Raw genomic sequence first — 13,986 nt, 5'->3', positions numbered from 1 at the left:
CTGCCAACCTCATCTTTCACACCCTACCTGATGTTTAAGCCTTGTGAACAATTTGACATTCCAAACAAATAATGGGTGGTTCTGCGTCCCCTTTTATTCTCTATCTACACCCACTCTCTTAGAGAGCTTATTCGCTCACACAGCTTCAACTACATCTCCAGCCCTGATCTCTCTCCCTCTCTGGAGTCTCCCATTTCCTCCTGCCTTCAAGACATCTCTACTTGGATGTCCTCCCGTCACCTCGAACGTAATGTGGCTAAAACTGGACTTATCTTCCCACCCAAATCCTGTCCTACCGCCCACTTTCCCATCACCCTTGACGCACCGCCATCCTTCCTCTTTCATAAGCCCATAACTTTGGCGTGTTATCCTTGACTCCTCTCTGTCATTCAACCCACATATTCAAGCCATCACTAAATCCTGTCAGTTCTACCTTTACAACATCGCTAAAATTTGCCCCTTCCTATCCATCCAAACTGCTGCCACATTAATACAGTGCTTATCCTATCCCACCTTGAGTTTTGTGTCAGCCTCTTTGCTGACTTCCCTGCCTCCTATCTCTCCCCACTCCAGTCCATACTCCACTCTGCTGCCCAGATCATTTTCCTTCAAAAACGTTCAGACCATGTTTCCCCACTCCTCAAGAAACTCCAGTGGTTGCCCATCCACCTCCGCGGCAAACAGAAACTCCTCACCATTGGCTTTAAAGCACTCAAACCCCTTGCCGCCTCCTACCTCATCCCGCCACTCTCCTACTACGACCCAGCCTGCACACTTCATTCCTCTAATGCTATCCTCACTGTACTTGGATCTCGTCTATCTCGCCACTGACCTCTCGCCGATATCCTACCTCTGGCCTGGATTGCCCTCCTCCCTGATATCACTAATTGCTTTCAGATAATTGCTTTCCCCTACTTCAAAGCCGTATTGAAGGCACAGCTCCTCCAAGAAGCCTTCCCTGACTAAGCCCTCCTCTCCTCTTCTCCCACTCCCTTCTACGTTGCCCCGACTTGTCCCTTCATTCATCCTCCCTCCCTGCACCTGAGCACATATGTATAGATCTGTGATTTATTTATTTATTTATCTGTCTATTAATGTCTGTTTGTTGTGTCTGTTATGTACAAGCGTCTCCCAAGCGCTTAGTACAGTGCTTTGCACACAGTAAGCACTCAATAAATATGGTAGAATGAATGAATGGTAGATCATCAGCCTTCTTGCTAACTGCAACTTGTTTTCACATGTAATAGAAAAGTAACGTTCCCAGTCAATAGTCTGTGTTCTGGTGTCTGTAGCTAAGAATCGTCTGTTACGATTCCCTTCCCTTCCCTTCCCTTCCCCACAGCACCTGTATATATGTATATATGTTTGTACATATTTATTACTTTATTTATTTATTTATTTATGTTACTTGTGCATATCTATTCTATTTATTTTATTTTGTTAGTATGTTTGGTTTTGTTCTCTGTCTCCCCCTTTTAGACTGTGAGCCCAGTGTTGGGTAGGGACTGTCTCTATATGTTGCCAATTTGTACTTCCCAAGCGCTTAGTACAGTGCTCTGCACATAGTAAGCGCTCAATAAATATGATTGATTGATTGCTACAGGGCTAGCCAAACAGCAGCCTCATGTGGCTTTTGCCATGCAGCAGGGCTAGTGGTTTTTTATTTATTTCTATCGCCTTGGCTGCATGGTGAGGCTGGGCCTGGGCAAGAGATGGGTGTGTCCTGGCCCCATCTTCACCCAGTCAGTCAATTCATCAGTGGTGCTGAGTTTGGGAGAATCTTGTCTTATGCGATTTCCGACCCACAGCAACTCCATGGCCACACCTCTCCCAAAACGCCCCACCTCCGTCTGCACTCTGGGGAGAATACAGAACAGTAAATAGAGTGATCCCTGGCTTAATGGATTTTCTATTCTAGCAAGCTTCCCAGCGCTCTCCCTCTGCTATTGCTGCTCCCTCCTCTGAGTGTTTGCTAGCCTTTTGATCTGTGGTTCTCAGTAGTGTTGTTTCGGGGTTGTGGCTCTTCAGTTAATGAAGCTGGGTTTCTCCTATTGTATTATTTTCAAACCAAGCATTGTGCCGAGATCAACTGCTTGTGCGGAGTTTCACCACAATTCAAAGCAATAGCCCTAGTCAAAGTTTCACCTTTTACTTCGACGTAGTCATCAGAACTGCTTTTCCACCTCAAGGCTGGCTCCACTGTGCTAATCCTCCCACATAAAATTTAGCCCAGCATCTGCTAACTTTGTAGTCAGACTATTTTCCCTCTGAGGGCTGGGGAATAGAACTGGTAGCCTTGGAGTCAATAGAGCAAGTCCTAAAGGGCAGAACTCCAAGTTCCACCAGGGCCCGGTGTTTTCTGAGGCCATAAATAACAGAGGTTCTACAGTTAGGTGGTCATTTGAAGAAGGGAAGTAAAAAAGTTGATCTACAGGGAGAGGAGTTAATGAAGTGGGGCTTAGTAAAGTCAGAGACTAGTGATGTACATTAGTGGCTTCAGTAAGAAGTATATCTACATGTGGATTATGTGCTTTAACTGTACATTTTTCAAAAAGCCAGCCATATAGATAGAAAATACTTTGTTTTGCACTTGCCTGTTGGGTTGGAAAAAGAAGGTAGTATTTTTTTTAATAACATTTGTTCGCTTACTCTGTGTCAAACACTGTTCTAGGTGCTGGGGTATATACAAGTTAATTAGGTCAGACGCAGTCCCTGTCCCGCATGGGGCACACCGTCTAAGTAGAGAGGGGTACAGGTATGTAATCCCCATTTCACAGTTGAGGAACTGAGGCACAGAGAAGGTAGGTGATTTGCCTAAGGTCACACAGCAAGCAATTGGCAGGGGCCGGATTAGAACCCAGGTCTGCCTAGGCCCATGTTCTTTCCATTAGACTCTAGACTGTGAGCCCACTGTTGGGTAGGGACCGTCTCTATATGTTGCCAATTTGTACTTCCCAAGCGCTTAGTACAGTGGTCTGCACACAGTAAGTGCTCAATAAATACGATTGAATGAATTAGGCCATGCTGCTTCTCTGTAATGAGTGGAGTGGAAAGGTGAAGAGGCCAATTGCTATTCAGTTATAATTAGTGGTGTCATCATCAAGTGCTTAGTATAGTGCTTTGCGCACCATAAGCCCTCAATAAATGCCACTGGTTGATAAGTTGACATTCACTCCTCCCCCTTCTCCTTATTCCCTCTCATGCATCATTCTCTGCTCATTTCCACCTTGTGAAGTGGAAGCTTATTGTTCATGACACTTGCCCCAGCTAAGTAAATACCTCTGTGAGTTATTGACTTACCAATAAAATGGATAAGGAACAAAGATTTTGTAATTGGCTCTGTAATGTTCAATTTGTTTGGTGCCCAATTCATTCTAGAACATAAAAATGATAAATTTGTCACATTTATTTTTAGGCCCACCTTTTGGGAAGTTGTGCATCTGATAGGAGTATTGTGCTATATGATATGAGGCAGTCCACGCCTTTGAAGAAGGTGAGGTGCTTTTGTTTTTTTTTCCTTCTGGTTTAAGCACTGGTCAAAATTTTCAGCTACTAAGGACAGTAAAACAATTCTGAAGAGAACATGGACTCAGAGTGGAACTGGGGAAGAGGTTCAGGCATTTCTTTGGTCCAGTTTCAAAGTCCCAGCCTTTTAATTCTTTTTGAAGTCACGGGTAATAATGGAATGGAAATACCGTCTTTTCCAGGCCTAGGCAGGTACTCCAGAGGGGTGGAGTGCTTTTTAGATTTCATGGGTGTTTTTGGGAGAAGGCCACAGGCCATGTAGGGGTAGATAAAAGAGATATGATGGTGGCTCGTGTCTGATGAGCCTGTTCTATCATAATCCAAGAGCAGGCTTGGGATCCACTTGTGAGGTTCTAGACCTGTCTTTTGGTCTTTGAAGGCCACAGTAGTGGGCCTGAGATGGAGTTAAAACAATGTGGGCTTCCTTTCTCAGGTGATTTTGGACATGAGGACAAATACTCTCTGTTGGAACCCTTTGGAAGCTTTCATTTTCACTGCAGCGAATGAAGACTATAAGTAAGCAATTCTGTATTCTCAAATGCTCTGTTTATCCCAGACAGATTTGGCCAAATGATATTTTTTTTGAAACTGAGTGAGTGCCAATTGAATTCAGTGGTCCTCAAATACTTCAGAGTAAAACCGCCTCGGTAGTTCAAAAATTTTTGAGAACAAAGGGAAAGGAGGAAGTCATAGGCGTACCTCATTGAGTACCTCCTCTTCTGGTTCTCCTCATATCTTTCTGGCCACTTTCTCAGTCTCTTTCCCAGGCTCCTCTGCCTCCCACCTCATCACTGTGGGAATCCCTCAAGGCTTAGTTTCTGAGTCCCCTTCTGTTCTCCATCTACACCCGCTCCGTTGGAGAACTCATTTGCTCCCATGGCTTCAACTGCCGTCTCGATGCGGATGATCCTAAATATACCTCTCCCGCCAAGGCTTCTCTCCTTTTCTACAGTCTCACATTTCCTCTTGCCTTCTGCCAACACCTCAAATTTAACGTGCCCAAAACAGAATTCCTCATCATTCCACCCAAACCCTGTCCTTCCCCTGACTTTCCCATCAAAGTAGTCAGCACCCACATCCTCCCTGTCCCATGAGCTTGTGACCTTGGCATTATCCTGGACTCATCTCTCTCCTTCAACCCGCATATTCAATTTGTCACCAAATCGTGCCGGTTCTACCTTCACATCGCTAAAATCTGCCCTTTCCACCCAGGCTGCTATCACATTAATCCAAGCACTTCTCGTATCCCGCCTTGACTACTGCATTGGCCTCCTTGCTGACCTTTCTGCCTGTTGGCCATACTTCACTCTGTGGCCCAGATCATTTTTCTTAAAAAAAAAAAAAATTCAGTCTGTTTCCCCGCTCTTCAAGACTCTCCAGCTGTTGTCCAAGTGTGCATCGAACAAATCCCTCACTGATGGCTTTGGTGCACTCAGATACCTTTCCCCTTCCTATCTTACCTCACTAATTTCCTGCTACAACCCAACCCACTCACTTTGCTCCTCTAACGCCAGCCAACTCACAGTACCCCAGTCACATCTAGCGTACCACCAACCCCTTGCCCATATCCTACCTCTGGCCTGGAACTCTCTCCCCCTTCATATCCAACAAACCACCACTACATCTCCTGCAGGAGGCCTTCTCTGACTAAGCCCTTATTTCCTCTACCCTCCCTCCCTTAGTCACCCTTGCACTTTGATTGGTTAAGGGTATAAATCCATCAGTGATATATATTGAGTGCTTTCTCTGAACAGAGCACTGTACAGAGCGCTTGGGAGAATATAACAGAGGTGCCTCCAGCCTCTCCCTTTTCCAGTCAATCAATCAATCAGTCGTATTTATTGAGCACTTACTGGGTGCAGAGCACTGTACTAAGCGCTTGGGAAGTACAAGTTGGCAACATCTAAAGATGGTCCCTACCCAACAGTGGGCTCACAGTCTAGAAGGGTCCATATTTAACCCTGCTTCTTTGATCCTTAATAAAATATATTGCACATTCAGTCAGCTGTTTTCCTCCTACTTATCTACTCTCTTCTTCCTCTCCACCCAGCTCCCCTTTTAGACTGTGAGCCCACTGTTGGGTAGGGACTGTCTCTATATATTGCCAATTTGTACTTCCCAAGCACTTAGTACAGTGCTCTGCACATAGTAAGCGCTCAATAAATACGATTGATGATGATGATGATGATGATGATCTTCCCACTCCTCAAAAACTCCAGTGCTTGTCAGTTCTTCTCCATATCAAGCAGAAACTCCTAATCATTCTTTTTAAGGCATTCAGTCAGCTGTCTTCGTCCTACTTATCCACTCTCTTCTTCCACTCCACCCAGCTCTCAATCTTCCTTCCTTTTAAATGAATCTGTTCACTCTGCTTTTTTCTTATCTCCCCCTCAAAGTCTCCCCACTGCTTGGAACTCCCTCCCCATTCATATAATAATAATTATTATAGCATTTGTTAAGCATTTACTATATGCAAAGCACTGTTCTAAGCGCTGGGGAGATACAAGGTGATCAGGTTGTCCCACGTGGGGCTCACAGTCTTAATCCCCATTTTACAGTTGAGGTAACCGAGGCTCAGAGAAGTTGTGACTTGCCCAAAATCACACAGCTGACAAGTGGTGGAGCTGGGATTAGAACCCATGACCTCTGACTCCCAAGCCCGGGCTCTTTCCACTGAGCCACGCTGCTTCAGTTCTCTCCACCTTTAAAACCTTTCTTTGACGTCACCTTCTCCAGAAGTCCTTCCCTATGTAATCTTTAGCATCCTCCCAGTTATATTCCTTAACTTTCACTTCAGCTTCTCCACAACACTTAGATCACTTGTTATCATAATGCCTATGACACTTAAGTGCATATCTTATGCTCTTTCTCACATTTGTACTCTAAAGTAGACGCTCAATCAGTGCTATTGATGGAGTTCATTCATTCAGTTGTTTTTATTGTGCGGTTACGGTGTGTGGAGCACTGTACTAAGCACTTGGGAAATACAATACAACAATAAAGAGAGACCGTCCCTGCCCACAACAAGCTCACAGTCTAGAGGGAATGAGATGTTGTCTCCCAGTAGTCTAGCTAAAAGTTAAAAGTTAACTTTTAAAAGTTAAACAACCTAACTTTTAGCAATTGGGCAGGCTGTTTGGTTTTGCGGAATTTTTATGTATTTTTTTTTAAATTGATCTAAATCTCTTACAGCTTGTATACTTTCGACATGCGTGTCCTTTCCAAGCCTGTAAAAGTGCACATGGATCACGTGTCTGCAGTTCTTGATGTGGATTACTCTCCCACTGGGAAAGAGTTTGTGTCCGCCAGCTTTGATAAATCCATTCGCATCTTTCCTATAGAAAAAGGTCATAGCAGGTAAGTGACTACAAGTGTTTTTCAGTCAGTGATGAATTTAGGGGTTTTTTTTTTCCTCTCCTTTAATTGGATAACCTGAGTATTGAGTGACTCAAATGATCTGTAATAAGCTGTAAAATATTTTTGATTCATTGCTGCCCTGGCATCTCTATTATTCTTAATGTTTGTTTTACGTACTGTTAATACCGAGGACAACTCCAGGTTTTTCACATTTCATACAGGAGGACATAACTGAAATATTTTGTGGAAGTATTCGTCATACAGAAACGATTGGCTTTGTGTTCATATTAAGCCCCTTCTTCCATTCTGTTTATTCAAACATGGGTTAATAAAATATTTTGTGGAACTATTTGTCATACAGAAAAGATCAGCTCAAAGTGTTCATATTAAGCCCTTTCTTCCATTCTGTTTATTCAAACATTGGTTAATAAATTCAGCCCTACCTTTTATTTGTTACATGTTTATTAGTGTAAAGCACTGTTCTAAGCTCTGGGGTAGATACAAGGTAATCAGGTCGGAGACCATCCCTGTCACATGGAATTCACAGTCTAATTAGGAGGGATGACAAGTGTTGAGTCAACATTTTGCAGTTGAGGAAACTGAGGCACAGAGAAATGATTTGTCCAAGGTCACACGGCAGAGAAGTGCCAGAGCTGGAATTAGAACCCAGGTCCTCTGACTCCCGGATCTGTGCTTTAACCACTGGGACACACTGGCCTGGAAAACTGATACAAAATAGAATCAGAGCAGGAAGGGACCTCAGGACATTTACTCGTCCAGTCTCCTGCCTCCAAGCAAATGAAAGATGGCTGCCTGTTGTTTTCTTTAACTTTTTCAGGAAAGGAGATTTGACAAACTCCTGATTTAGTGGTTATATTTAACTTCTGAAGTGTATAATGGGGGTAGGAAGCAGTGATTCTTAGATTTGGATGTTTAAAAAAAATCAGGAATCCAAGACAGACAATCAAGTTTATCATCCAGAAAATTCTCTCTTTTTCTCACTGGACAGACATTAAATTTGTTCCTATAGTGTAGACCAAGCTGTACTTTTTTACTTTCATAGTAGCAATTGTATTGGCAGAAACGCTCTGGGCATGTTACTCCCCTCCTCGAAAATCTCCAGTGGCTGCCAGTCAACCTACGCATCAAGCAAAAACTCCTCACCCTGGGCTTCAAGGCTGTCCATCCCCTCGCCCCCTTCTACCTCACCTCCCTTCTCTCCTTCTCCAGCCCAGCCCGCACCCTCCACTCCTCTGCTGCTAACCTCCTCACTGTACCTCATTCTCGCCTGTCCCACCATCAACCCCCAGCCCACGTCCTCCTCCTGGCCTGGAATGCCGTCCCTCTGCACATCCGCCAAGCTAGCTGTTTTCCTCCCTTCAAAGCCCTACTGAGAGCACACCTCCTCCAGGAGACCTTCCCAGACTGAGCCCCCTTTTTCCCCTGCTCCTCCCCATCCCCCCTGCCCTACCTCCTTTCCCCCCCCACAGCACTTGTAAATATATTTGTACAGATTTATTACTCTATTTATTTTACTTGTACATATTTACTATTCTATTTATTTTGTTAATGATGTGCATCTAGCTTTATTTTTATTAATTCTGGTGACTTGACACCTGTCCACATGTTTTATTTTGTTGTCTGTCTCCCCCTTCTAGACTGTGAGCCCGTTGTTGGGTAGGGACCATCTCTAGATGTTGCCGACTTGTACTTCCTAAGCGCTTAATCCAGTGCTCTGCACACAGTAAGCGCTCAATAAACATGATTGAATGAATGAATGTAAGACCCAGTCCCCGACAACCTAAGAGGGACAAAGAACTGCTATTTTGTCTCTCATTTTACAACTGAGGAAAGTCTCTATATGTTGCCAACTTGTTCTTCCCAAGCGCTTAGTACAGTGCTCTGCACACAGTAAGCGCTCAATAAATGCGATTGAGTGAATGAATGAATGAATTGGCCAATCTTGGGCAAAAAGTTGAGTTAATATTTACCTACAGAAGGCTGTTTCCCTGGATCCAAGACTTGTAAGTCAATGTAGCATTTTCAGTTCACACACGTAGTTTGTAGACAAGCACACTGAAAAAATAATTTTCGGTAATACAGTTATGTTTGAGTATTTAGTGTGGGCAGAGCACATTACTAAATGCTTGGGAGAGTACCATGCAACAGAGTTGGTAGACACATTCCCTACCCACAACAAATGCTCTTTGATTGACATGTTTCATCTCAACCTGTCTTATGAAGTTAATGCCCCAAACGGAAGTATTTCAGTTACAGCTACTTTTCCAGCAGTAACGCAAAACAAAATGTGTTAGTTTGACAGGTTCATTGGCAACTGTATCATAAATCTTGTCTTATGCTGTTGAGTTGTCTCCGACTCATAATGTTGCCATGGACACATCTCTCCATCTGTAATCGTTCCAGTAGTGTATCCACACAGTTTTCTTGGTCAAAATACGGAAAGGGTTTACCGTTGCCTCCTTCCGCACAGTGAACTTGAGTCTCTGGCCTCGACTCTCTCCCGTGCTGCTGCTGCCCAGTAGCAGATTGCCTGCCACTTGCTAGCCATTGCCCAAGCTAGGAATGGAATGGTTGGGTCTCTGCTTGACTCTTCCTCCTGTAGTCAAGACTGGTAGAGTACTGGAAACTCTCCAGGTACAACACTTTAAGGGAGTAGCATAAATAGAAATAGCTTTTTGCTCAATATGATGCTGAGTACGTTCAGTGTATGGAGTTTTTCCTTGTTATAAGATACAGTGCTGGTGACAGTGGAAGCATCTGTTGATGCCCTATATAAGTAAAATTAATAAAGTGGGGACTATGCCCCCATCATCTCCTCCTTCTTCCCCCTCCCACCCCACAACCCACACACAGGGTATAAAAGTGTTTGTGCTGTGCGAGGAAATAAAAGTTTGGCAGATGTGTCAAGTGCTTCATTCAGTGCTTAGCACGCGGTAAGCACTCAATAAATACGATTGGTGTGTGGGCTTGCTTAAAATCTGTGGAGGGAAAAAGAAGGTAAGAAGAGGGGAGTGTTAGCACAGTCATAAAACAGGTGGTAGTTGATTCTTCTGAATCAGGTCACCTTAATTTCTTGCTGTCCATCTACAGTATATCTTTTCCGTTCTTGACATAAATGAGTGTTTTAGGAGATAATCATGTCAGGCTAGGGCCCCTGGACCGTAGATGGAAATAAAAGAACCCCAATCCTGGTTAGCAGCTGGAGTGCTCCTATAGAAATGATTTTTCTTGGTTTTTTTTCCCTGTTGATGAACATATGTTCCATTCATTCATTCATTCAATTGTATTTATTGAGCGCTTACTGTGTGCAGAGCACTGTACTAAGCGCTTGGGAAGTACAAGTTGGCAACATATAGAGATGGTCCATACCCAGCAACGGGCTCACAGTCTAGAAGGGGGTGACAAACAACAAAACAAAACATGGTGAGCCTGGGGTTGCAGTTGACAAATATTTTTTTCAAAAAAGACCGCATTCATATAGTCTTTGAAATGACCGTCAAGAAATACTTTGTGTATTTTCTTGTTCAGCCTTTGACGTAAATTGTGAGTGAGAGCGCTTAAATACTACATTTGAATCAATATATTTAAGAACAGCTTCCAATTTAGAGTTCATTCATTGTTTACCAAGCAGATAACTGGGTCACTGTCCTTCACCTAAAACAGTTACTTTGTTTTTGATTATGAAGATTCAGAGCTTATTACATATAAATTATTATCCCTGATGTAAAGTGAGTGTTTCTGCTCTTTCTGTTGGTAAGATTTTAAATCTAGCATGTGGGCAGGGCACCCACACAAACAACCAGAGATTCAAGGATGTAAGAATTATTGTATCTATTGAGCGCTTACTGTGTGCAAAGCACTATACTAAGTGCTCGGGAGAGTATATTATAACATCAAACATATTCCCTGCCCACAATGTAATGATTGAAATCTATTGTTTATAGGAATTCTGATTAATGAACTGATTCCTAATCATAATGATTATTATAATAATATATAATATTAAAATATATAATAAAATAGAATATATAACAATCTTTATTATTCCTGATGCAAGAGCAAAACCTGCACTAGTACCAAGTGTGTTTTATACTGGATACAAAGCTAATGTAGTTTCCTGGCATTTATTTTAAACCTGATGGCAGCCAGGGATAAGGACGCCAGGGTCTCTGACTTGAACTGGGGACTTTGGAACAAATTGGAAAAAACAGAGTATCTCAAATCACTAGTGGACCCAATGCACCTGGACAGCCATAGGTCTTCTGGTGGTATTAGATCCGGTCAATCAGGGGAATTTCTTGAGTCCCTATGGGTGCAACGCACTGTCCTGGGAGAATTCAGTAGCGGTAAAAGACCATCCCAACCCTCAAGGGAAACTCATCGTACAGACTGATCTATGATAGAATCATCTCAGCTCGCTCTCTATACCTTTAACAGTGCCTTTCCATAAAAACCCGAATGTTATTTAAAGGAAACATGGCTCTCAGAGTTCATTTGCAAAGTAAAAGCTTCTGTGGTTTTCCAAAAGATCTTGGAGTAGGTGTACATGGTGGAAAGACACTGTTAAACATGTTGAGCCTGGAACTGGCCCCATTCACATAAGCAAACAATGCTACTTAAGTGGTCTGACCAGGTTAAATTAGGATATGGTTACAAATTAGCTGTCAGCCCCTGGGTTTCTTTCAGTACGTTTCTGTCCCGTTATATATTGTGCCAGTCAGTTGTATTTAGTGAGCGCTTACTGTGTGCAGAGCATTGTGATTGCTCATATTTGAACTTGTTTATTCAAATTTTTATCAATTCTCACTCCGGAGGCCATTTGTACTTTTGCCTTGATGCATTTTATTATTTATTATTATCAAGTGCCGTCAAGTTGTTTTTGATTCATAGTGACTTTATGGATATATTTTTTTCCCAGAACATGCTGTCTTCTACCATAATCTATAACCTTTCTTACAGTTCTTCTGTTATTGTTATGGTCTCTATCCGTCTCGCTGCCGGTCTGTCTCTGCCACGCTTTCCCTGGACTTTTCCTAGCATTAGTGTCTTCTCTAGAGAATTAGTTCTCATTAGGTGTCCAAAATATGCTAATCTAAGTCCAGTCATTTGGCTGTCCAAAAACCACTTTGGCTTAATTTGCTCCAAAATCCATTTGTTTGTTTTTCAGGCAGTCCATGGTATTTGCAAAACCCTTCTCCAACACCACATTTCAAAAGAATCGATGCTCTTTCTATCTTGATTTTTCACTGGCCAGCTTTCAGATCCACACATTGTCACCGGAAACACCATAGAATTGATGCATTTTACAGCACTTTTCAATTTAATGTCTGGTGAATTTTAATTAATGTTTCACTACCATTTACAAGTTCTCTAACATTTTCTTTAAGAATTCAGTATATCATCTCACCACACTGCCTGGAGGCCCTCAGCCTCTTTCCACAATCATCTTCTATTGTTTTCAGATCACCTCAGTGTAGCTAAATTTTTGTGACCTGGGAGCCAAAAATAGTCAATAGAACGTGAAGATGAGAAGCACTTCAGAGTCAAGCTGCACACCGTGATTTCCTCTAATTTAGAAATTCAAAGCCAAAGTCCTAATATCTAAGTTTTAACCCTGGCACCAAAATAAGCACTTTAAGAGGAACAGTGAATGTTAGTGTATTGCTGTAAAAAGATTTGATAGGTCATTTGAGGTTTTGTTGGGTTTTTTTAAAACAAGTGGCTCATCCCTCATTGTTCCCATATTATTCATCTAGTTTCATTCATTCATCCAGTCGTATTTATTGAGCGCTTACTGTGTGCAGAGCACTGTACTAAGCGCTTGGGAAGTACGAGTTGGCAACATATAAAGACGGTCTCTACCCAAAATCAGGCTCACAGTCTAGAAGGGGGAGACAGACAACAAAACAAAACATGGAGGCAGGCGTTAAAGTCGTCAGAACAAATAGAATTAAAGCCAGATGTACAGGGAATGGGTCTGTTTGTTTCTTGTTCTACTGTGCTCTCCCAGGCCCTCAGTACAGTGCTCTGCACACAGTAAGTGCCAAATAAATGGGATCGAATGAATGAAGCGGCCATTAGATATCACTGAATGATTGAGCGGCTGAACATTCCCCGTGGGCACTCACTATCACTAAAACAAGGCCCTACAACAAGACACAGAACTGCATTTAGAACCTTTAATCATTTCTAAGCATGATTTATTATGTTAAATTTTCATCAGAATGTATAATGGAGTACTTCATTTTATGGAGCACGGTGTGCAGAGAGCACTGTAGTAAGCGCTTGGATGAGTACAGTATAACAGACACAGTCCCTGCCCACAACCAGCTTACAGTCTAGAAGGGAAAATAGAGAATGTAAATAGTGGATAGGTACATAAATGCTGTGGGGTTGGGGGGATGGGGAGATGAATAGAAAGAGCAAATCAGAGCCGCACTGAAGGTAGTGGGAGAAAAGGAGATGGGGGCTTAGTCAGGGAAGGACTCGTGGAGGAGATGTGCCTTCAATAAAGCTTTGAAAGTGGGGAGAGTCAACTATGAAGAGGGAGGGCGTTCCAGGCCAGAGGCAGGACATGGGCGAGAGGTCAATGGCAAGATAGATGAGATGGAGGCACAGTGAGAAGATTATTATTAGAGTAGCGAAGTGTGTGGGGTGTGTTGTAGGAGACTACCAAGAAGGTAGGAGGGAGCAAAGTGAAAGAGTGCTTTAAGGAGTTTATGTTTGATGTGGAGGTGGATGAGCAACTATTGGAGGTTCTTGAGAAGAGGGGAAGCATGGCCTGAACTTTTTGTAGAAAAGTGATCCGGGAAGCAGTGAAGCTTGGCCTGGAGTGAGGAGAGACCGGAGGCAGAGTGGAAAGAGGACAGGATTGGGAGTCAGTTGAACTGGATTATCAATTTAGACTCCACCACTTGTCTGCTGTGTGACTTTGGGCAAGTCACTTAGCTTCTCCGCCTGCAATTTTTAAGGATCAAAGTTCTTGATGTATGCAATCTTCTGTTTTTCTGCATCATAAAAATTAGGCATGGAAAATAATCACATATTCCATCTCCTGCCAGGGTACAATTGCTGTCTTGGATA

At 42.9% G+C, this 13,986-nt stretch overlaps 1 protein-coding gene across 1 annotated transcript in view; it reads left to right on the top strand.

The window, feature by feature from the left end:
* DCAF13 (DDB1 and CUL4 associated factor 13) overlaps window positions 1–13,986 on the top strand; it is a 32,827-nt gene that overhangs the window by 12,817 nt on the left and 6,024 nt on the right. The window contains exons 6-8 of the mRNA XM_038745594.1: window positions 3,416–3,493; window positions 3,959–4,041; window positions 6,718–6,882. Of these exons, the coding sequence (XP_038601522.1) occupies window positions 3,416–3,493; window positions 3,959–4,041; window positions 6,718–6,882 (326 nt within the window). The remainder of the gene's footprint in view (window positions 1–3,415; window positions 3,494–3,958; window positions 4,042–6,717; window positions 6,883–13,986) is intronic.

The sequence above is a fragment of the Tachyglossus aculeatus genome, chromosome 4 (genome assembly GCF_015852505.1).
Source record: "Tachyglossus aculeatus isolate mTacAcu1 chromosome 4, mTacAcu1.pri, whole genome shotgun sequence".
In the NCBI taxonomy this organism is placed as follows: Eukaryota; Metazoa; Chordata; class Mammalia; order Monotremata; family Tachyglossidae; genus Tachyglossus; species Tachyglossus aculeatus.
This window is presented reverse-complemented; position numbering and strand designations above follow the sequence as displayed.